The 24,592-nt window shown below is 40.1% G+C and overlaps 1 protein-coding gene across 3 annotated transcripts in view; it reads left to right on the top strand.

Moving 5' to 3' along the window:
* Nr6a1 (nuclear receptor subfamily 6 group A member 1) overlaps window positions 1-24,592 on the top strand; it is a 189,488-nt gene that overhangs the window by 137,700 nt on the left and 27,196 nt on the right. For all 3 annotated transcript variants that reach the window (XM_036185297.1, XM_036185298.1, XM_036185299.1), the window contains one exon: window positions 21,991-22,233. In XM_036185297.1, the coding sequence (XP_036041190.1) occupies window positions 21,991-22,233 (243 nt within the window). The remainder of the gene's footprint in view (window positions 1-21,990; window positions 22,234-24,592) is intronic.

A 24,592-nucleotide genomic window follows, 5' to 3' on the forward strand; every position in this document is an offset into this window, starting at 1 on the left:
ATTCAGAAGCCAGGTCTTGATGCACAGCAGAGGGTGGGGTAGAGGAACTTCCTGCCCCATTTTGAACATTATATTTTGGAGAGTGGCCTCAATCTTTCTATCTCAGCCTCTGAGTAGCTGGGACTACTGTTATATTTATAATGAATTCAGTGGGTTTATAAAATCTAGGATAAAAAAAGCCCGGAAGTAGTAGCACACACCTTTAATCCCAGTGCTCAGGAGGAAGAGACAGGCAGATGTCTGTGAATTTGAGGCCAGCCTGTTACAGAGCTAGTTCTAGGACAGCCAGGACTGTTACACAGGAAAAAATAAATAAGATAAATTTTAGGATAGCCATAATGTGTTTTTGAAAGTATATACTATACAAAAACGGCATAAAGGATCATTTTTTTCATGGTTTACCAGTAAGCTGGATCTTTACATCTAATACAGACTTTATTTACTTATTTGAGTTATTTCTGTTCCTGCCTATTGGCTTTCCCTTCTAGCTTTGGGCCATTAATAGAAACCCCCAGACTATATAACATATTTCTATAGTGAAAATTTGGTGAGGAATAAGGTAAGTCTATGAGCTCAGACTCACTTCCAAGTATAAAATGGTGATTAAGGGCATAAGCTTCCAAGTCAAAACGTCAGGGTTAAAATCGTAGCTTTGACATTCACTAGCTGTTACATTGCTATGTAGCCTGAGCCCTAGTTCTTCCATTGTCTGTGTCTTCTGTCCTTCGTCTGTAAAAGGGAAGAACAATATTACTGACATCACAAGTTCACTGTGAAGACTGAGTTATTTTATATAATGTACATAGATAGGGTTGACACATATAGGGGTCCTGACACGTAGCAAATGTTCAGTAAATGTGAATTGTTAACATATCATTACTGTTTTGTCTCAGGTGAAATGAGGATAGTAAAAAGTACATGAGAGAACTAAATAGGAAAGTCTGTGAAGGTGTTCCATAAAGTAGAAAGTGTCTTTAGAGGAGAGCTGCCATTTTGCTGAGAGGAAACCACTCCAGTTATAGAACAGTGTAGATGAATTGCTAAATGGTCTTATTAAATAAAAAACACAGAGCCAGATATTGGGGTGAAAACCTGAGAGATCAGAGGAATAGGAAAAGCCACAAGCCAGTCTCACCTCACCAACACCTCAGCTTCCCAAAAGAGACCTACTTCCTGTATACCCATGCCTATATGCCTTTCTGTTCTGCTATTTCATTTGCTCTCTCTGTCCAGCTACATCACTTCCTCTTCCTGCCGAGCTCTGTCACTTCCTGTCTGTCTGTACAGACCTCCAAACTAGTGTTGGAATATAAGGTGTGTGCCACCACACCTGGCTCTGTTCCCAGTGTTGCCTTGAACTCACAGAGATCCAGACAGATCCCTGCCTCCTGAATGATAGGATTAAAGGTGTTTGCTACCATTGCCTCATTTCTGTTTAATATAGTGCCTGGCTTTTTCCTCTGATCCTCAGATAAACTTTATTGGGTTGCACAAATAAAATATCACCACATTTCCCCCTTTTTTTTGTCTAAAAAAATAAAAAATAAATAACTAATATAAGAAAAACTATACAATAAGTACAATAACTGTATACAGTATATACAAGCAATAAATATATCAACAATGTCTAGTCCATTTACATTTGACAAATTCAGAGAAAATATTCCATTATCTATCCTATTTTGAGTCCAAAATGTACCTAATTCTCTCTCTCTCTCTTTTTTTTGTTTTGTTTTGAGACAGGGTTTCTCTGTAGCTTTGGAGGCTGTCTTAGAACTCACTTTGTAGACCAGGCTGGCCTTGAACTCACAGAGATCCACCTGCCTCTGCCTCCCGAGTGCTGGGATTACAGGCGTGTGCCACCACCGCCTGGCTCCTCATTCACTTTCTATCCTATCAGCAGAAAGATATCTTATGATGTCTTTCAAATTTATACTTTACACCTCTTAGTGAGTTTTTTTCTGAAATTTCTTAACAAGGAAAACAACTATAACTATCTAATCTATAGCATCTTCACATAGCTTTCTATTCTCAGCTGCCTGATTGTTGTTCCCCCATTCATGTCTCCAAACACTAACCTCTCTGGGTTAGAGAAACAAAAGGTAAGCATGCCATGTCTGTTCCTGGAGAGCTTGTGGAGACCAGAAGAACCCTGGAGTTGGAGTTTCAGGCAGTTGTGAGCTGCCCAGCATACCTGCTGGGAGCAGCACCTATGTGTCCTCTGGAAGAGCAGCAAGTGGTCTTAGTCATTTCTGCAGCCCCCTCAAATGGTTGGTTTGTTGTTGTTATTGTTTTGTTTTGTTTTTCTTAATACTTAATTACTGTAATTATAAAGTCTAAAGCAAAAGTAGCATCAGCTTTATATTGTGTAGTTCTTCCCTTTTAGCTGTGTGACTTAATCTCTCAGAGCATCCATATCCTCATCTATATAGATAAAACCATAGGCCAGTGTCATCCCAGCACACTGAAGGCTGAGTCAAGAGGATAATGGGTTTGAGGGCAGTTTGAGCTATGTATTAGACTTGTTTGTTTGTTTGTTTGTTTTTTCAAGACAGGATTTCTCTGTGTAGCCCTGGCTGTCCTGGAACTCACTGTGTAGACCAGGCTGGCCTCAAACTCAGAGATCCACCTGAGTGCTGGGGTTAAAGGCATGTGCTGCCACCACCTGGCTTAGACTCTTAAACACTTGTCCCCCACCCCGATAAGAAAGATTAAACATTTACTTAATGGGGTTGATGTGAGAACAAGAGATTATTGGTAAAAGACTTGTAGAATGCTAATAAAGATGTGAATCAACAAATCTATTTGTATTTTGTTCAGCCATGATTATTATTTCTCAACCAGAGATTCCAGTTCTTTTTAGAGACATCCAAATTAGATTTGAGTTTAATTTACAACCCTCTATAAGAGAAGTAGAAAGACATATATTTGAAAAACAGTTACCAAAGGAAATTGTCTTTGCATTTATTTCATAGATACTCCCAGGAATGTTCATCAATACAATTTATGGCAATCAAAATTCTGTGCCATCATTAGAGACCAGATTATGGTACATTTGGCTACTGAGGTTTCTTATTAAGAAGAGTACTACTGCCCAGAATGGTGACTTAGGCCTTTAATCCTAGCACTTGGGAGGCAAAGGCAGGCAGATTTCAGTCCAGACCAGCCTGGTAATGGTGAGTTACAGGCCAGCCAAGACTACATAATAAAATCATGTCTCTAAATAAATAAGTAAATGAACATTTAAACAAACAAATGACACCTGTGTACTTACAGTACTTGGGCTGCTGTTCTTAATTAATCTGTTTGTGCACTAACATTCCCTCCTAGATGATTCTTTGCAGAAATTGGAAAAATGTGGAGTTATCATGAACATTAAGGCAACTTCATGAAATTTAGGGATTGGAACTGAATATAGGTGGGACCTAAGAATTCCTATATAGTTTCATACTGAAACCATTAAAATATATACATTAACCTTAGGAAGACAAACACTACCTAACTTGGTCACTCCTAGATCTATCTATCTATCTCTCTCTCTCTCTCTCTCTCTCTCTCTCTCTCTCTCTCTCTCTCTCGTGTGTGTGTGTGTGTGTGTGTGTGTGTGTGTGTGTGTGTGTGTGTATTTTAATTTATTTTTTATTTTTTGCTTTTTCAAGACAGGGTTTCTCTGGATAGTTTTGGTGCCTGTCCTGGATCTCGCTCTGTAGACTAGGCTGGCCTCGAACTCCAGAGATCTGCCTGGTTCTGCCTCCCGAGTGCTGGGGTTAAAGACATGTGCCACCATTGCCCGGCTCTGTATTCTTACATTGTGAAAGCTAGTATGAATCTCCCCTAACATGCTATACAAGCACTCTATATAGAGCTGTATCCTCAGTCCTATTTTTACTTTTTTATTTTGACACAGGCCATAATAAGTTGTACAACCTTGTAATTTTACTCTGTAGCCTGGGGTGGTCTGAAACTTCTTTCCACCAGCCATCTGAGTAGCTGGCTTGGATTGTCTCCTTTTTGAGGTACTTTTCCCCTTAACTTCCAGTACAAAAGTCTTCCCAACTCCTACCCCCACCCAAGATAGGATGTTGTAGCCTAAGTTGGCTCAGCTAGTGTTTTTTCTCTTTTGTTGACTCCAGTCTTTCATCTATATTGGGATTACTACACAAAGTGTATCTTTAACCAGGCACCTCCCTTGAGCTTCAGACTTCTGTGTCTAAACTCATATCATTTTGTTTAGCTTTCTGATGGGCACCTCAGCCCTATCAAAAGTCAAACAGAATTCTAGACTCTGACATTACTCATGTCAACATATTTCATGAATAATCTTCCCTTGTCTTGGTAAACATTCAAAATCTTTTAGTTGTTTAAAACTAAAATCTGGGAGTCATTCCTTAATTCCTTTTATATTCCATCATCTAGCTGTATCAATTTTCCCACCAAAATTTTCTACACCTGGTGTCCTAACCATCTAGCTTGAGATAGCAGTATCTATCATTGAATGACCACATTTCACCTACTGTCAGCCTCCTCCTTGTAGGTTCACTGTACTCTATTTCCTAGTCCTACCATATAATCAGAGGGCTCTTTACTTCTTTTGCTTAAAACATTCTAATCAGCCAAGTATGGTGGCACACGCCTTTAATCCTAGCACTCGGGAGGCAGAGGCAGGCAGATCTCTGAGTTCACGGCCAGCCTGGTCTACAGAGTGAGTTCTAGGATAGGCTCCAAAGCTACACAGAGAAACCCTGTCTCAAAAAACCAGAACATAAAATGAATTCGAGTATATGATTAAACTCCAGCCTAATTCTCTGACCTCACTTACTTACACTCCCCCCTACTTACTGTACCACACACAGGAAATAATCCTTTATCTTCACCCACATTCTGAAACAGGTTAGTCTATGAAGAGGATTACAGAAGACTATCATATCAATTTAGTTGCTTAACATTTAAAATCCCACAGAGGACTATAGAAGTAGGGAATAGGTCTACTCATGGAGACGGTCTTGACTTAAGAAGAGGGCTGAAGTACAGGGTGTAAGGCATGAGCAACCACTTCAATAACTAGAAGTTAGAAATCTTGCTCAGGGACTAGAGAGATAGTTCAATGGTTAAGAGCATTTGCTGCTCTTGTAGATGACCAGCATTTGGTTCCCAGCACCCACATGGTAGCTCACAACCATTTATAACTCCAGGGCATCTGATACTCTCTTCTGACCACCAAAGGCACTAGGCATGTACATGGTTCATTTATATTCAGGCAAACCCTGATATATGTATATTTGATAAAAATAAGTATCTTTTTTAAAACTTTTTTTTTTTTTTTGGAGACAGGGTTTCTCTGTGTAGCTTTGCACCTTTCCTGGAGAACTCGTTCTGTAGACCAGGCTGGCCTCAAACTCACAGAGATCCGCCTGCCTCTGCCTCCCGAGTGCTGGGATTAAAGGCATGCGCCACCACCACCCAGCAAACATTGTGTTTTTTAAATAGACTTGTATTAGAATTCCTGAGTAGCTCTAAAAACTTAAAAATAAGAGAAAATTTTGGGGCTGGGGATATATATAGCTCAATGGTAGAGCCTTTGTTCAAGGAAGCCTTGTGTTTGAGCATGGAACCACTAAGAATGAGAGAGAAAAATAAAGGACCCAACCCAAGTAATATATAATATCATCACTCAGGAGTCTAAAGTAGGAGGATTATGCATTTAAAGCCAGCTTAGCAAGACCCTATCTCAATAATAACAGATGTACTAAGCAAAAAGAAATTAATGATTTAAATGAACATGTCTCTAAAGATAATATGGATGGCAACTGAACATACAAAGATGTTCAATATATTAGAGAAACACAAATTACACTATACATTAGAAATACTTTAAAATGATAGTATCAGGCAGTGACAAAGGTGTGACATAGCTAGAACTCTGTGTGTGTGTGTGTAGATACATATATATTAAGAGTAAGAATGCAGCTGGGCGATGGTGGCACATGACTTTAGTCCAGCACTTGGGAGGCAGAAGCAGGCAGATCTCTGTGAGTTCGAGGCCAGCCTGGTCTACAAAGCAAGTGCCAGGACAGGCAGAGCTGTTACACAGAGAAGCCCTGTCTCAAAAAAGAAAAAAAGTAAGAATGCAAATGATATGATCTACACATAACAGTTTGACAGGTCCTTAACAGTTAAACATATACTTCCCATGTGATACCAATTCCATTCCTAGGGACTTGTACATGAAAGTTTATAGCAGCCTCATTCATAACCACCCCAGATGTAAAGAACACAAATGGTCTTGAAGAAATAAATGGCTCAACAAGCGTGATGGAATACTGCTCAGCTATGAAGAATAACAAGCTAGGTTTAGAGATGGAGGTCAATGTAGAGCACTTGTCTGACATGCATGAATCCCTGGATTTGATATAGCTCATTGCAAAACAAAAATAAAAAAGACAAACTGTTGACTCATGTTTTCACAATGTTAGTTCATCTCCATAAGGCAATATCAGAGTAACAGAGAACAGATGGGGGATGGTAGGGACTGAGAGCACAGTGGCAGTATGGCTGGAAAGGAAGAACATGAGGCGGCTGCTAAGGAAACTGTTCTGTATCTTGACTGTAGTGGTGATGGTGGACACAAATCTGTATTCTTAGACCAGTTTACACCTCTCTTTCTCTGCCTCTTCAAGACTCAGTTTTACTGAATAGTAATCCTAAAATGAAATTTAAAACAAAAGAACCTTAAAGTCTCTATCCAAAAAGCATTGTATTAAAGAAACTTAACTGCTAAAAAAGTCTAGGTAATTATAAAGATTATATTTTCTCTTTCATACAAGGGGAATCAGGGCACACAATAGACCTACTTCATTTCTATGTGGAACATTCTCCCAGGACAGATGGCCCGTGGACACAGAGTATAACGTCTTAGAGCCACTTAACATGGGCCTTTCCCACCAAAGGACCTGGCAGTTTGTCGAAGTGGTAAGTGAGGCTATCACATACCCTCCTTAAATCTCAGCCTCATCTCCTAAAGTAGTAAACCTTTGATGGGAGCTGGAGATATGAATGCTCCAGCACTGTATTAACTAGACGTGGTGTCCTGTAATCTTAGTGCTATGAAGGCAGGAGGACCAGTTCTAGGTCATCTTTAACTATATCTGGAGTTTGAGGCCAGCTTGGGACATGAAACCCCGTCACAAAGTAGCGTATACCTTACTCCATATCTTTACCTTGTTGGCTTACTCACTGTTCTATTGCTGTGAAGAGACACCATGACCAAGGCAATTTGTAAAAAAGAAAGCATTTAGTTGGGGGCTTTCTACAGTTTCAGGGATTTAAGTCCATTGTCATCATGGCAGGGTGCATGGCCCTGGAGCAGTAGCTGAGAGCTACATCCTGATACCCAGGCAGAGAGAGACTGGGCCTAGCATGGGCTTTTGAAACCTTAAAGCACACCTACTCTGACATGGTCACACCTCCTAATCCTTGTAATCTTTTTAAATAGTTCTACTCAGTGGTGACCAGGCATTCAAATATATGAGCCTATAGGGGCCATTCTTACTCAAACTACCACAACTATCACATTTGTTCATGATTAGTCTTGCTTAGGAGACTAACCGCATCACCAGCCTGGGAAATACATACAGTCTCTCCAGCTGCTTTACACTGGTTGCAGCTTAGTCTGTATAGGCCAGCATAACTTTTGTATCCTGTAATGTTGCTCTGTTATACCTCTAGTACTTTGCTACACTTTAATCTTTGGAACTATTTGCTTCTACTAGAATGTATCACAGGACATGAAGGGATTCTTTTTCTTTTTCTTTTTTTCCTGGTACCCCTAATACATAGCCCCAAACCAAGCACAAAGTGATCACCAGCAAATATCAGTTGAATTAATGAACAGTGTACTTTCTCTATCTTTAAATGAAAGCTCACAGTTTGGGCTGGAAAGAGCTCAGTGGGTAAAGGTGTCTGCTGCTGTATAACCTGAGTTCAGTTCTCCAGATCCACACTGTGAAAGGAGAACTGACTCCCAAAAGTTGTATTCTGACTTCCACATAAACATGCACACACATACATAAAATAGATAAATAAAACATAACATTTCAAAAAGCACACAGTTTATAAGAACTCCCAGTAACAAATTGGTGGGCCAGCTCAGAGCCCTTGGATCTGTGCCCAGAGCTTGGTAATCAGCTCCCTAGGTCCCTCCTGGGTTCTGAGATCCACTTTAAGTGAAGCCACGTGTTGTAGGGATATACAGAGTGTAGTTGTCACACTCCCTTACAAAGAGGTGTTGTCAGACTTTAGAGTTACTTGTGAACAAGCATCAGTAACATACAGCTTGAGGGAGGAAGGACTTGTTCTAGTTCATGATTTCAGCTTTAGTACTTCCTGCCAAGAAGGCTGTGGTAGAGCACAATAGTTCACATCAGGAGAGAGGATGCCTGTCCACCTGGATCTCTCTTCATTTTCCTTTTTATTCCATCTGGATTCCCCAGCCAGTGGGACAGTGTTGCCCATATTTATTCCGGACGTGCCTTTCCCTTAGTTAATCTTTTCTGAAATAAACTGTCATAGACACACACAGCAGTGTGCTGTACTCAATCTCCATGCAGTTCTCAGTTCAATCACATTGACACTGCTCCAGAATTCTGACCAGATTTGGCATAAATAGATCCTGAACATAGCCGTGCATTTTTTCTTTTTAATATTCTCATCCTATTTATCAAAAAGAGCTTTTATAACTTTTTCCATATGGCAAGAATAAGCCCAGAATAAATCTTGGAGTCTTTTTGTGTTTATCACCAAGATAATAAACTGCTGTCACACATTGTGTACTCTGATCACACACATACTATCTCTGTGAAAACCAAAGGTTCTTTCTTTAGTCACTGAATCCATACTTGTGAAACTAGCAACACCACCTCAAGACTCACTAAATGTATTGTTCACAAATCACTTAAAATCTTTTTACATATTTATTTATTTGTGTGGGTATGCATGTGCCACAGCACTCATGTAGAGGCCAGAGGATAGCCTATGGGAGTTGGTTCTCTTCTCCCACCATGCGGGTCCCTGGGATTGAGCTCGGGTGGTCAGATCTTGGCAGAAAGATGAGACTACTCAATAATGCATGTCTATGTTCATTCAGAGCTGTATTGATTGGTAAGGCAATAAGCACTTCATTTGGGTATGTATGCTAGCATTTGCGGTGATATATTGTGTACCCTAATAAAGTTTGCCTGAGGATCAGAGAAGCAGAGCAAGCCACAGCCAACCTCACCTCTCCAGTTCCTCAGCTAACCCTATTTCTTCAGACAGAAAGCCTGAATCCTCACCTAAAAGGGTTTCAGCTGAACTATTTTAGTTCCTGTCTCCTCAGGCCTTATATACCATTCTCCGCCCAGCCGTGTCACTTCCTGGGGTTAAAGGCATGAGTCAATACTTCCCAGTACTGAGATTAAAGGTGTGTGCTACCACACCTGGCTCTGTTTCCAGTGTGGCCTTCAACTCACAAGAGATCTAGACAGATATCTGCCTCCCAAGTAATAAGATTAAAGGTGTGTACCACCACTGTCTGGCCTCTATGTCTAATCTAGTAGCTGGCTCTGTTCTCTGATTCACAGGCAAGTTTATTAGGGTACACAATATATCACCACAAATATTCATTCCTTAGATTGGAATGGATGAGCTTCTGATAGCTCTTTAAGCATCCATGCAAGAGAAATTGCAGCTTCCACAGTGCCCTTCAGATGGAGAGGGTTTCCTATTTTGTTCATTTTACTGTTTGAAGATTCATTACCTGTGCATCTGGGGAATCCAGATCCCCCCCCCCCCACACACACACACATACAAAGAATAGATCCTGTGGGCCTTTTTCTTCTCTTATTATCCTTGTGAGGATATCACATGTTAGCACCTATTTATGGCTGTGAACCTTTCAGACCTACAAATGAAGTGCAAAGACCATTAGATTTCATATCATGTATTTGACCTAACTCAATGCCAGCACAATACTATCAATTATCCTCTGAGCCATACTTTGGTGTTTTCTCATGCTCTTTCATTGGGGAAACAATTGCCTATAGTGTTTCATAATGCCTAATGTATAGGATTTGGGGAACGACTCAGACCCTAGAAAAGACTAACACCCATGTCATGTCCATAGTACTCTTCCTATTGCTTCCTAGTCCAGTTTGTCTGTACCTTGCTTTTAGGAAATAGTGAACACTAGTATAATTTTGTATATGAGACTCTACTACTTCACATTACAGCACAGCCTTGACCATTACTGAACTCTTCCTTGTTCTAACTCCAAATCATTCACACTGCACATTACTGCTCACCTGACTTAGCACCATCTCCAAATCTCATCTACTGCTCTGTCCCTTGGCCTTCACTACCACTCCTTATTTTATATAGTTCTTTGTTTCTGTGATTTCCCCCAATAAGTATGTTATGTTTTTCTTTCCTTAAAGGGCACCCCTTTCTGTTTCTCCATATTCTTTTGACCTCTAGATAGATACAGCTAGGATTTCTTGAAAGTTTGTCATAGTGAAATCTATTTTGATTGTAAGAAAAATTGTGATCAAATTTAATTAACTCAAGACCTAAGTGGAAATTACTGGAAGAAAACTGCAACAGAACAGGACATAAGGAAATACAGAAGAACTGAGATGGAAAAGATCACAGCAACCACTTTCAGTATCTTTGAAGCCATGTGGTAGAGCACCTCTGCCTCTTCATCCCCTGTCTGTCATCATTACCACTACCACATAGGCAAGCATGAATTTCTAGAACAGAGTCATGTGACTGGCCATTCACAGATCCAGTCTCATTAGAAGATAGAAAATTCTGTCTGCAGTGTAGAAGGCTTTCTCAGACTGCCCACTGCCAAGCCATGACACAGAGACTTATTAATTATGAATTCTTAATTACAAATGCTCAGCCTTATCTATGTTTTGCATTGGGGCTTTTTACCTTTCTTTCATTCTATATGTCCTACTTTCCTGTTTCCTCCATGTCTGGCCTCTGGCCCTGGCTAGTTCCCCTTTTCTCTCTGCCCTCTAGTCCCACCTGTCCCTCCTCTGCCTACCTATTGGCCATTCAGCTTTTTATTAGACCAGTCAGGTACCTTAGACAGGCAAGGTGAAACAGCAACACATCTTTATATAGTTAAATAAATGCAGCATAAACAAAAGCACATCTTTACATAGTTAATTATTCTGCACAAACACATCTTTACATAGTTAAACAAATAATCTATTCCACAACATTCCCTACTTTTTTGTTTAAAACGGAAAGATTTTAACTTTAACATATTAAGACTATATACAATAAGAACAATTATCAAGTAAGAATTAAATTTACAATAACTTGTATTTGGCAAATTCAGAGAAAATACTCCATTATTTATTCTATTTTTGTGAGTCCAGAGTTTTGTACCTAATTTATAACTAAAGAAAACAGCAACTATAACTATCTAGGTTCAACTCCATCAAAGACCCCAGAAGGATATAATATTAGCTGAGTAAAAAGGAAGGGCAGTGCAAGCCACTTCCAAAACTATAGAAATACAGAGACAGCTGGCTACCTGGACAGTCACCCAAGGTTCCTCTGCAATGTTGTGGCATCCAATCTTCAGCCTACAGGCCTAGAATATCTGGCAGACTTTTCTATGAAGCAGGAATTTTGAAGGGCTGTTCTACCTTGTCTTGGCAAAGTTCATCAGTCACTTTCCTTGGTGTCCTGCTTGTCCAGTTTGGATGGTATATTGTCAGCAGTTGAAGCAAGAACAATTTCTTGCCCAAATGGCTAGCTTTGCCACATTGAAGCCAAACTCCATATAGAGGCTCTTTGATGCCCATCATCCTTTTATGAAGTAGATTGGTGCTGCCAGTAGCAGACATGTCTTGCTGTCATAAAACTCCTTACTTTATTAAACATCTTAAATGCCATATTCTGTAGATCTCTGAAGCATTTGAAGATCACTTATCTAAAATATATCTTTTTAACCTTAAAAATGTACCTAACATGACTACAAGTTTGATTATTATAAATGACTAACTATCAACCTGCATTTCTTAATTATACATTACATTTTTAAATGAGCTACATAAGCATAATACTCCAAACAAGAGTAGAAACATGCATACAGTATAGCAAAAATAACTTTAAATTTGTATCAGTATACCAAAATCCATACCAATGTAAAACATTTGAGGTTAATAGTTGCCTTTTTATTCTGTATTCCTATATCTCTCCCCTAAAGGATGACAAACATCCATAAGCCACCAAATGACCAAAAATTACCCATCTCAGTCCTTGGGCATGTGGGCATTGTGTTCTGTAGACTGTTTCCTCTTGTTTGGGGTTGACAGCATCTTGAGAGGACCCTGAGAAAATGAGATAATGGTCAAGTCCTGGGGAAACTGTTCCCATGCAGAGAGATCAATATATACAACACCTGTCTTGTAGTTTTTCCTGATTTCTTTCTTTATGTCTGCAGGCAAGATTTTCAGGAGGTCTCCCTGATCAAACTTGATCTCTGTTAACCTCAAAGAAATCCGCAGCCTATATTTCCTATGGAAACAAAAGCATAACCTCTCCTCCAAATGCAATCCATTTTTCTAAATTCCATTTTAAAGTTGACATCCCTAAAATATTTAGGTTAGCTCAATTCAGCAGTCCCTTTTACAATTCCATGTATCTCAGCAGGTGTTGTTCACTCATCAGCATTCAAAAAATTTAGAGTCAATACAACATCATACAGCATCCAGACTCCCTGTGTATTTCCCATTTTTACATGACTTTTTTCCTTGTATTACTTTATTCTCTCTTTAAAGACTTTATTACTTTTAAACTTTTTTCCTATGACTGTCTATACCCATTTTCTTAAGCACCTACACACATTTTAAAACACACTGTAACTTGTTTAAAGATTTTTTTTTCCTGGTCTGGACCTGCTTTACTGTGCACCTGTAGCGTTCTCTGACCATGTGAGCCAAACTTTAAACTTGCTGGCCGCTAGCTCCACCTGGTTTGGGTCTCTGAAAGCCAAGCTTTACAACTTCCAGGCCTGGCCTAGAGATGTACTTAACCACCCCAGCTCTAGGAAGTTGGAGCCCGCACTATACAGATGTTTTTACTTAGCTTGTTTCTGTTTAATGTGCAGGCTGCTCAGGTGCTCACTGTATGGCAGAGCCGTGTCTCTGTATGCTATGAGCACTGGGCTACTAAGAAGCTGTGGGGTTTTTTGTTTGTTTGTTTGTTGTTTTGTCTTGTCTTGTTTTCAGCTCTCTCAGGCCCTGTGTAGAAATACGTGCCCTGTGTTGGACACCACTGTACTACAAAAACTTCAGGACCAGAAATTTTTATTGGATCAGCTTGGATAAGTATCTTTTTCCAGTCCAAGCAGCAGTGACTACAACTGTCTCTGGTCCAGTCCACTTGTCTACAAAGTAAAACAGGTGCCTCACAGATAAGCAGTGGCTGTTGTCAAAGAAAGGAAGATAAGTATAACCTATTATACGACAGCTCAGAAGGCATGTGCTACAGAAGTTGTTGCCTGTCCATCTCAACATGCTTAGTCTCTTGACAGAAGGACTCCTGTTGCTGATTTGAGTGATAGTTTAGTGTTCTTAGCCCACCTCCTCATCTCCATCTACCCAAACAGCAAACTTCTAGGTCTAAGTAAATAGCATCAGTCAGTTTTTCTTTTGCCTTTTCTACATTTTTTTATTCATCAATCAAAAAAAAAAAAAAAAACATTCAACCCATGCATATTTTTTGAGCTGTTTATTGTGATGCATGCCTGTAACCCCGGTACTCAAGCTTACAAATTTGGGGCCAGTTTGACCTATGTACCAAAACCCTATCTCAAAAGCTTTTAAAACATGCACATATTTATGGGGTATAGTGATAATTCAGCACATATAGTGGTCGGATGTAGGGTGATTAGCATTCCATCTTAAACATGTATAATTTCCTGTGTCAGCAACCACCAGTCTCCCCTAGTACTCCATAGAATGCACAATAATTTGTGGTTGTACTCAGCTGTTGGGTCCAAGACACTGGCACTTATTCCTCCTGTCACCCCACACCCTTTTTATTAATTGCTTGCTTGTTTTCACTTAGGCCATGTTGGTTTTTGGAAAGGTTCTTTAAAGAACTCCATATGTGGCCTCTAGAAATGGATTTTTATAGTGGTTTGTGGAGAAGGAGTGGCATGCAAATGGAGGGGAAAGCCCTCCTTCTAAATGAAAATTTTAAGAGTTTCAATTCTGTCATACCACCTTGAAGCTTTCCTTTTAGATGATGGCAGTGTAGCAAACTGAAGACAGTCCCAAAAGTGTACAGCTGATCTAGAAGCTGGAACCAGCAATCTAGGGAAACAGACCCCTTTGTTTTAACAGCTCCTCAGTCAGGCACATTCACAGTGTTCTGGTTGTTAGTGTAATTTTGGTCAAGTGAGCAGCTGCACTACCTGTTTCCTAAATCTGGCCTTCATCACAGCTTGAATAACAGGTTTTGATAAAAACCAGTTTCCAAATTGTAATTTGTGTAACCTGAGCCCTTGGAATGGGTAAAAGGTCCTTCTTGGGGGAGGGGTGGAATCTGGAAGCAGCAAGGCTTAGTGAAAGTAAGAGGTGTTTTTGTAACAGGGTTTCCGCCTGCACTTATCCAAATTATAGTAGAACATATTGCTAATCTAGGTGCTTATTTTTTGGTTGATAGAACAGTATCTAGTTAGTTCTTTTTTCACATTTTTTATTTCTGAGTTTTGGTTTTTTTTTAAACAAGCAGCAGCACTATGCATCTGTCTTGACATGCTTATCACATCCCCCAATCTTCCCTTCCCTTACCTCACAAGAGGCAGCTGGTATCACAGGAAGTCTGCCTTGAGTGAGTCATATTAGTTTCCTGATGAGTGCAAGTCACTTTTTTAAAAAACAAAAATAGTGTACATAAGAAAAACCTCTAAATTAACTGATTTTATTTATTTATTTATTTATTTAGTTTTGTTTTGTTTTCCGAGAAACTGTTTCTCTGTGTAGCTTTGCACCTTTCCTGGAATTCTCTTTGTAAACCAGGCTGGCCTCGAACTCACAGAGATCCACCTGGTTCTGCCTCCCAAGTGCTGGGATTACAGGCATGCGCCACCACCGCCCGGCCTGACTTTATTTTTAAGGAACATTTCTATTTTGTAAGTATGCCTGAATTACATTTTATTCCACATACCCCTGAATGATATTAGGGAGTTGATCATTCTTTTGAAAGTCTTTGTTTCTGTGTTTGTCTTCTTTAAATGTGACTAAATCTTTCCTAATTTATAAATACACAGTAAAAGCAATCTGTTTGGATGTGCTAGATAACAGTTATCTAGTGTGTGTGTGTGTATATGTGTGTGTGTGTACACTTTGCTGTATGTTCATGTGGGGATGTGCACATGTGTGTATGCAAGTAAGTGTGTGTGCTTGTGTTTGTGGGTGCGTATGGGGGGGCATGCATCTTTCTCCATAGCTATCCATCTTGTTCTTTGATAGCCCAGTCTCATTAATTGGGCTGTCTGGGGGGCCAGTGATCTCCCAAGATTCACTAGCCTTGCTTCTGCTTATAGTCCTGGGGGCTCGCAGACTTCGGTGTCACGCCACACAGCAGGCACTTCATTGATCGAGCCATCTCCCTAGCACCTCTGTCAGTCTTTATATGGATTATAATTCATAAATGATTGTTTTCTTTCTTTACCAGACATTTTGCTATTTGTTTTATGTTGGTGTTGGAGATAAAACCCTCGGCCTTACACAATCATAGGCAAGCACTCTGTTGCTGAGCTATATTCCCAGCCCTTTGTTTGTTTGTTTGTTTGGTCTTTTGAGATAAGAACTTATTGTATTTCCCAGACTAACCTGGAATTTTAGATCTTTCTGCCTCTCCCTTGGAGTACAGGGATTACAGGTGTGTGCCTTCATTCCTGGCCCAGTCGCCTGTTTTTTTTGTTTGTTTGGTTGGTTTTTTGTTTAGGGTTTTTTGGGGGTTTTGTTGTTGTTGTTGTTTTTAATGTGGAGCTGAGGATTGAACCCAGGGCCTTGCGCTTGCTAGGCAAGCGCTCTACCACTGAGCTAAATCCCCAACCCCCAGTCACCTGTTTTTAACTCAGTGTGATTCTTGTCCTAACCCCTGAAAAGCGTTCTCTTTCTTATCTTGGAGCCTTTTTTTTCTTACACTCTTCCATCTTTTAACAACGTTGTCATCTTTGTGAAGCTCTTTTATCTGTATTTTCTAGTAATTGTGGGCATATCATCTACCTTTTCTTCTGTGGAAAGTCATTTGACTCCCCTCACTGCATACCTTCTCTGCATGTCTGGGTTTATCCTGCTGCTGTGTCTCCTCAGGCTTTCTGCCCTGGTGGTGGTTCAGATCTGTAGTTGGCTTCCAAATCCTTCATTCTGGCCCTAACACTGTCTCCTACACACAGTCCCCTCTTAAAACAAAGCCATTGCATTCTTACTTTACCCACCGCTGCTTTGCTACTAATGAAGCCCTGTTTCTCACAGCCACCTTGGCTTAGGGTTCACAGTGGACATTTTCTTGCCTTCTTTTTCCCTCATCTTTTCTTGGCTCTCCAGTCAGTCATCAGCCCTTTCTGGGTTTCTTAGCTTTCTTTTCTTTGCCACTCAGCCATTCTTTAATATCTTGTTACCTGTGTGCCTGTGCCACCTGCTTTTCCCTCTCTTTTCTTTCTTGTACATCCCTGTGGAGTTAATACTCGTAAGACCCTGCTGGAAACTGTATATTGCACTTCATTCTAAACCAGCTTTTCTAAGCTTTATCTCCCGAAGATCTCTATGTGTAGCATTAATATCTGATGCACTTTCTTTAAAAAATACTCTCCTTTTGCCATTGTTGATTATTTCCTTTTCTGGAGTATTTCATATTTTGCTTTTAGTCGACTCTTTTATTGTAAAATATGAACACTCGGAGACAAGTGTATAAAATACAGTATAGTTGTAAAAATTTATAAAGCAAGCACCACCCAGGTCAAGAAATAGAACATTTCTAGAATCTGACCATGTTATAGTACCCCTTCTCTTCATACTATATAACTCTCTTTACGTATTTATTATGTATAAAACGTAATAAAATAAAAATCTGCAGTATGTATTTCTTTCAGATTCTTTGACCAATCATCATCATTATTATTATGGGGGGGGGGTGCTTTGCCTGTATATGTAAGTGTTCCATGTGCATGCCTGATGCCCAAGGAGGCCAGAAAAAAGACTTTCGATCCCTGGAACTAGAGATACAGATGGTTGTAAGCCACCATGTGGGTGCTGGCAATTGAACCTGGGTCCTCTGGAAAAGCAGACAGTGCTCTTAACCACTGAGCCATATCTCCAACCCCTTGGCCAAATATTTTTTACAAGTCCCCTGTGTTGTTGCATAAGTGTTTTATAGTGAGTGAGATTCAGAGAAGTCAGTCATTTTCCCATGGTTCTAAAGCTAGGAAGAAGCATGTTGGAAAGTGTGTGTGTGTGTGTGTGTGTGTGTGTGTGTGTGTGTGTGTGTGTGTTGTATTTTGTGTTTGAGACAAGCACTCTCAAGTAGTCCAGGCTGATGTCATACTCAAGACACTTCCAAGCTTATAGGTATGTACCACTATACCCAGCTCCAGTATTTTAGTTTGTTTGTTTTAAGAGACTCTCTACATAGCCCTAGTTGGCCTGGAACTCCCTATATAGACCAGGTGGGCCTTGAAATCACAAAAATCCACCTATCTCCACTTGCTAAGTGCTGGGTGGGATTAAAGGTGTGTACCACCATGCCTGTCTTCAGTCTTAAACACCAGGTATAATTTGAACTGTTTAATACTTGATACATTGCTCATTGGGATGTAGTAGCCTCCTACTTATGCATACACAAACAGTGTACACACCAACAGTGTGCATACAGACAAATGTGCATGCTTTAATTGAAACATATTTAATGATATTTTACACTTACTACACGTGACACATTCTATTTTCTTTTGCATATGTGTATGTGGTATATGTGTGTGTACTTGTTTGTAGTATATGTATATGTCTGTGTGTGTACATGTACATGTGAGGGCCAGAAGTCAGTGTTGGAATCCAGGTGTTGGTGGCACTTGCCTTTAATCCCAGCACTTAGGAGGCAGACATAAGTGGATCTTTGAGCTCAAGGCCATTGTGGTCTACAGAGTAAGTTCCAGGACAGCCAGAGCTACAAGAGAAACCCTGTCTTGAAAAAAAGGGGGATGGGGGAAGGAGTCAATGTTGGGTGTCTTTTTTCATCGTTTTCCACATGATAATTTTCTTTTTTTCAAAAAAGTTACAATGCTTTGTGTTGTAACTTAATTTTGAAAGCACCACTAAGTCATACTGCTTACCTACTTAGACATTCTTTATTCAAAAGAATACAAGCTAGACTAGGTGGTATAGTATATTATTTTATCTTAACTACTTGGGAGGTTAATGCTAGAGGATTACATATCCAAGTCTTGCCTGTCTAATTTAGCAAACAAACAAATAAGAAAGGGAGGTCCTATATTCAAATTCCAGAACTAAAAACAAAAATATACCTTTTCCATGGTAGACGTTGTACCAGATGTACCTGTTAATTCTCTGAAATTTGTCTTCAAAGTTACTTTGGTTAGATGTGATGTAACTGAAAGATCCTGCCACTTTTATGAAACAAGATAAAAATTTTGTACAATTCTAGTCAGATTAATGACCACACCTGCTTTTAAATCTCTTCGTTCTCACTTGCCATTTTGTTCCTCCTAAGTGAAATGAAGATGAATACATGCGTCTGTCTAAGCAGATGAGTGTTAGGTGTGCTCTGAAACAATGTGGCTGGATACAGTCCTCCAGTCAACTTCCTCAGCTGTTTTAGCATTTTCAATGTTTCATTTAAATTTGACATTTCTGCATCCACATACTAATATGTGTCCATGGAAACATTGACTGAGCTCTGGATCTGTTTTTTGTTTGTTTGTTTGTTTGTTGTTTTGTTTTGTTTTTCGAGACAGGGTTTCTCTGTGTAGCTTTGCACCTTTCCTAGAACTCACTTGGTAGACCAGGCTGGCCTCGAACTCACAGAGATCCACCTGCCTCTGCCTCCCAAGTGCTGGGATTAAAGTCGTGCACCACCACCACCCGGCTTTTTGGGGTTTTTTTGTTTTGTTTTGTTTTTTTAATAGTTCACATACAGCTTCTTTATTTTATTTTATTTTTCTTCAACACAGGGTTTCTCTGTGTAGGTTTTTTTTTTTCTTTTTTTTCTTTTTTTAAGATTTATTTATTCATTATGTATACAGAAGAGGGTGCCAGATCTCATTACAGATGGTTGTGAGCAACCATGTGGTTGCTGGGAATTGAACTCAGGACCTCTGGAAGAGCAGTCAGTGCTCTTAACCTCTGAGCCATCTCTCCAGCCCCTCTGTGTAGTTTTGGTGCCTGTCCTGGATCTCACTCTGTACATCAGGCTGGCCTTGAACTCATAGAGATCCACCTGCATCTGCCTCCCAAGTGCTGGGATTAAAGGTGTGCGCCACCACTGCCCAGCTGGATCTGTTCTTAACTGTCTTTAGTAGGAGTTTGAGGAAGCCACATTCAATGTTGTTCAAAGTAGAGTAATTTCTGACTACAGAAAAGTTCTTAAGATTGCTTCTAAGGTTTACAAGACTGTACTAATGAATACATGTATAAAGGCCACATGTAGGATTTTTTCCAGAAATGTGTGGTTTTGTTACATTTACTTAAAGTCTTAAGCTTTCTTTCCACCATCACCAGTCATTCTTTAGCATGGCTGCTACCTCTAAGCTCTGAGCTGTCTGTGCCCTCTCTAGCATGCTGCATGTAACTATGGGACTAATGTTTTACTTACTGCTGGCTACCATAAGTAACCAGCAACATTTAGGAAACAGCTAGACATGGTGGCACACTTAAAATTGCAACACTAAGTATGGAGACAGAAGAATCAGGAGTTCAAAACCAGTCTCAGCTAAATGACTTCTTGCATCAAAAAGCAAAACAACTTGCAGAATAAAGTTATGGTCAGATCTTGACTTTTCCATATTAGGGTAATAACCTTATTGTATCTCCACATAGTTTCCTATCATCTTCTTGATAGTTTGGTGGACTTGGTGAATTATTCGGGTACTTTAAAGAGGAACATGACTCTTCTCAGTAAACCACAGTTGAAAAGGGCTGTCTAGTACCACATTTAAGGTGTGACTCTTTATGGCAGTGGTTCCTTCTGGCTCTACTGTCTTCTCCACCTTCACTTGTCTTGCTGGCAGCTACTTACACTTCAGAATTTTCCAGTTCCTTTCACAGGAAAGAGCTAGCAAGTACCAGAGCCTAGTTTTGAACCCAGAGGTTCTCATTCGTTCTGCCTCTGTTCTAAAGCTTTGTAAGCCAAGTGTTTTCCCCTTCCCTTGTCTCTGCCTGTGCTGTAGGCGCTCAGATGAGTTGTTTCCCCATCATGCCATGTATATCTAATCTAGTGTTCACCAAATCCTAGTAATTCTCTACTAAGCTTGAAGTTCAATAGTTCAGAATTTCTGGACTGTTTTTCCATTCTTGCTCCCTTCTCTTACTGTTAGGACATGGAATAAGGTGACGATTCTAGTAATTTTTATTTAAATGCTTGATCCTACTCCCCATTTCCTTTATTTCATCTATGTTATAAATAGCGAATTTAGGTCCTGGCAACCTTCAGTGATAACTAATGAGGCTTTTCATTTTTAATCTTAATGAGTATACTAGTTTTTATATTTAGAAAAAAAAATTTTTTTTGAGACAGGGTTTCTCTCTGTAGCCCTAGCTGTCCTTGTACTCACTCTGTAGACCAGGCTGACCTTGAACTCACAGAGATCATCCTGCCTCTAACTCCCGTGTGCTAATATTAAAGTCGTGTGCCTCCAGTGCCTGGCTTGCTTTGGGGAAATTTTTAAAGTTTATCTTGTAAAGTGTGTGTGACAGGGTCATGTGCTTGTGGTAGTGAGGGAACAACATTTGGTAGTTGGTTCATCCATTCACCATGAGTTCTGGAGATTGAACTTAGGTAATCAGACTACTGAGGCATCTCTCTGGCTGTGTATTTGGAATGTTTTATCAATTGCTGTCAGTATTCTTTTTGATGCATAGCTTGCTTTATCTTAGACTTGTGAAAGAATTTCATACTGTCTCATGTTTCCTTTTGAGAGAGCCTTATGATTAGTTTGAATAGCACAATAAAGCTCATCTTGTTTGTTTTCTTACCCTACTTGGAATCAGTAAATTCCCCTGAAGTATTACAGCTCCTGCTTACATGAGTTACTGTTTAAAGTCTGAGACCTACAAACATGCAGTTTCTCTGATAAGTTGGAATGTTTTCTTTTCCCAGACAATTTTACCCACTAATATTTTTGTAGCTAACATACTCATTCAGGGTTTCAGATGCCTGTTACCGTTTGGACCTCAGATCTTCCTCAGCTACATCTGCTATGAACTTTGTTCTTGACTTTAAAGTGCTTATTTGTCCATTTTCTTCACATTGTGTTTTAGGAATAATACAGAGGAAGAACATTGTGTTAATAGATTAAGAACACAAGCAAGGCAGTCGTGATGCACACCTTTAATCCCAGCACTTGGGAGGCAGATGCAGGTGGATCTCTGTGAGTTTGAGGCCAGCCTGGCCTATAGAACAAATTCCAGGTCAGCCAGGGCTACACAGAGAAACATTAGTTTGAAACAAAACAAAACAAAAAGAACACTGTTAGCATTGAGTTAGAAAAGCAACTCTTTCTCAAAGGCTAACAGTTAGATGAGGTTGGAGAAGACACTTTAGGGACTCGTCAGTAGCCTGGAGTTAGTGGTGTTTTTGATTTACTCAGAGCAAGGCTGGAGGTTTTAGGAACTTTAGGTTTTAGGAGGTTAAGGCTGTGAGCTTAACCCTATTGTTTACTCAGTGCTCTAACTTGTACATTTTCAGTTTCTGTTCCAGATGATCGAGCTGAACAACGAACCTGTCTAATCTGTGGGGATCGTGCTACAGGCTTGCACTATGGGATCATCTCCTGTGAGGGCTGCAAAGGATTTTTCAAAAGGAGTATTTGCAACAAACGTGTGTATCGGTGCAGTCGTGACAAGAACTGTGTCATGTCCCGGAAACAGAGGAACAGGTGCCAGTACTGCCGCCTGCTCAAGTGTCTCCAGATGGGCATGAACAGGAAGGGTGAGTTGGTGCTTAGGGCTCCCTCTGCTACCCTTCCTCTATCCCCTCATCTGCAACTCTTATACTTTTTGGTTATTCTTTCCATATGCACTGTATAGTCTATAAACTTTTTCACGGAATAATGACAGGAATTTAATTGGAAAGGCATGAAGTAGGACTTGATGTTATTTTGTGTACTAGAAACATGGCATACTCAGACACTAGGAATATTTAGAAGTTTGTCTAGGTAGGTAAAGAGTTTGACATTTATTATGAAGTTTTCTGGGAGTTGTTAACCTAAGATGACATAAATAAACTGACTTTAGGGAGCTTGAAGGGTTTGGTAGAGGAAGCCAACTAGGAAGTTTTTAGAAATGCCCAGAAGGAGCCTGGAGAGAACAGGTACTATTCTTGTACACATAGGAACCCATGGAATTCAGAAAAGGCATCAGATCCTGTGGAACTGGAGTTACAGATATTTGTGAGCTACCATGTGGGTGCTGGGAATCAAACCTAGAATTGAACCCAGATCCTCTACAAGACCAGCCAGTGCTCATAATCACTGAGCCATCTCTCTAGCCTTTAATTATTTATTTTTAAGGAGTTATAAATGATGATGAAAAACCAAACATGAGCTGAGTGTGGTGGAACATGCTTTTAATCCCAGCAGAGTAAGAGTCTGAGGCAGGGGAATCACTGAGTTGAGACCAGCCTGGTCTACAGAGCAAATTCCAGGACAGCCAGGGCTACACAGAGAGACCCTGTCTCAAAAAACCTCAAAACCTAACAAACGGGGCCGAACAGCACTTGCTGTTCTTGCAGAGGATCTGAGTTTGATTCCCAGCATGCACATGGCAACTCACAACCACCTGTAACTCCAATCCTAGGATTTGATGCCTTCTACTGACCTCAGAAGGCACCAGGCATAGATGTAATGCACATATATGCATGCAGGCAAAACATTCATACACATAAAACTAATAAATCTAAAAAATAAAAACAATGACAACAATTAATAGGGTGTGGAGGGACATGCCTTCAATATCAGCATTCAGGAGGCAGAGGCTGCAGATCTCTTAGTTCCAGGCCAGTCAGAGTCTCATAATCAGACTTTGTCTCAAAACAACAAGAAAATCAAGCTGTAAGATTAAGACTCTCAATACCACACCTGATGACCCGAGTTTGCTCCCCAGGCTCACATGGTGGAAGGAAAGGACAGACTCCACACAAGCACCTGGACATGTGTCCCCCACTCCCCAACACAAATAAATAAATGTAATTAAAAAATGTTAAAAATAAAAGGAATGACAGATTGATATGGAGAAATCCATAGAAGTTTTATATTGTGAAACGAAAACTAACAGAATGGGAAAACACTCATCACATACAGAACAAGATATTAATAATCACCACATTGTAAACAACCCAACAAACCAGGTAGTAGTGGTGGTGCACGCCTTTAATCCCAGTGTTTGGGAGGCAGAAGCAGGTGGATCTCAGTGAGTTTGAGGCCAGCCTGGTCTACAGAGCGAGTTCCAGGACAGTCGGGACTGTTGCACAGAGAAACCCTATCTCGGAAAAAAAAAAAAAAAATTGAAGTTTTAATGTGTTATGTGTTATTAAGGAGAGCTGTGCCTAATCACAGAATCAGTATACTGTTCCACAAATCTCCTGTGTGGCATAGCTATTTGTATATTAGAATACTGTGTGTTTGCTTCATGTTAAACAAATGCTATGGTAGGGCATTTGAAGTGTTGTCAAGTTTGTCCCCTGCCTATCTTTGTAGCTTCTCTGTCCAGAGCAGGGTCTCAGGGCCAGATGCTATGCTATTCCACATGGGCTCATTTGTTTTTCTACCTGGAAGTATATTCTCTTCCCCAGTATTACTTGTCTCTACAGAAACCCTTGCCAGTTACCAATTTCAGACCAATACTGTCTTTCTACCCTCACTCTGATTTTGGCTTTTATTCCACTTTTCTCATCTTCCTTCATTGCCCAGGGCCTGTGAGTGCTCAATACCTTAAGTCCTATTGTTACAGGATACCTTCTTGACTACATACACAGATTGATTATCCTGGTATTCATTTGGCATGTGGGATTCTGAGCTTCCAGCTAAACTCATCTGTTTTGGGGAAGAAGAACCATACTTTATAACTCCTCTGGAAGCTCTATGCTACAGCCCAGAGACTGTGACATGTGGGACAAAGAGTTGCCTGTTTTGCTTCCCTATTAGTCTCATGAAGGCTGCTGAGGGAAACCCTGCCACCTTCTGGTTGGTCTTGAGAAAGCAGAACTAAATTAGACTTGCCATGGGAATATTTTTGGAAGTGAGAAATACTCTGAAACTTTCATGGCTGATAATGCATAACTTTATTTATTT

Source organism: Onychomys torridus, chromosome 4 (genome assembly GCF_903995425.1).
Source record: "Onychomys torridus chromosome 4, mOncTor1.1, whole genome shotgun sequence".
Classification (NCBI taxonomy): Eukaryota; Metazoa; Chordata; class Mammalia; order Rodentia; family Cricetidae; genus Onychomys; species Onychomys torridus.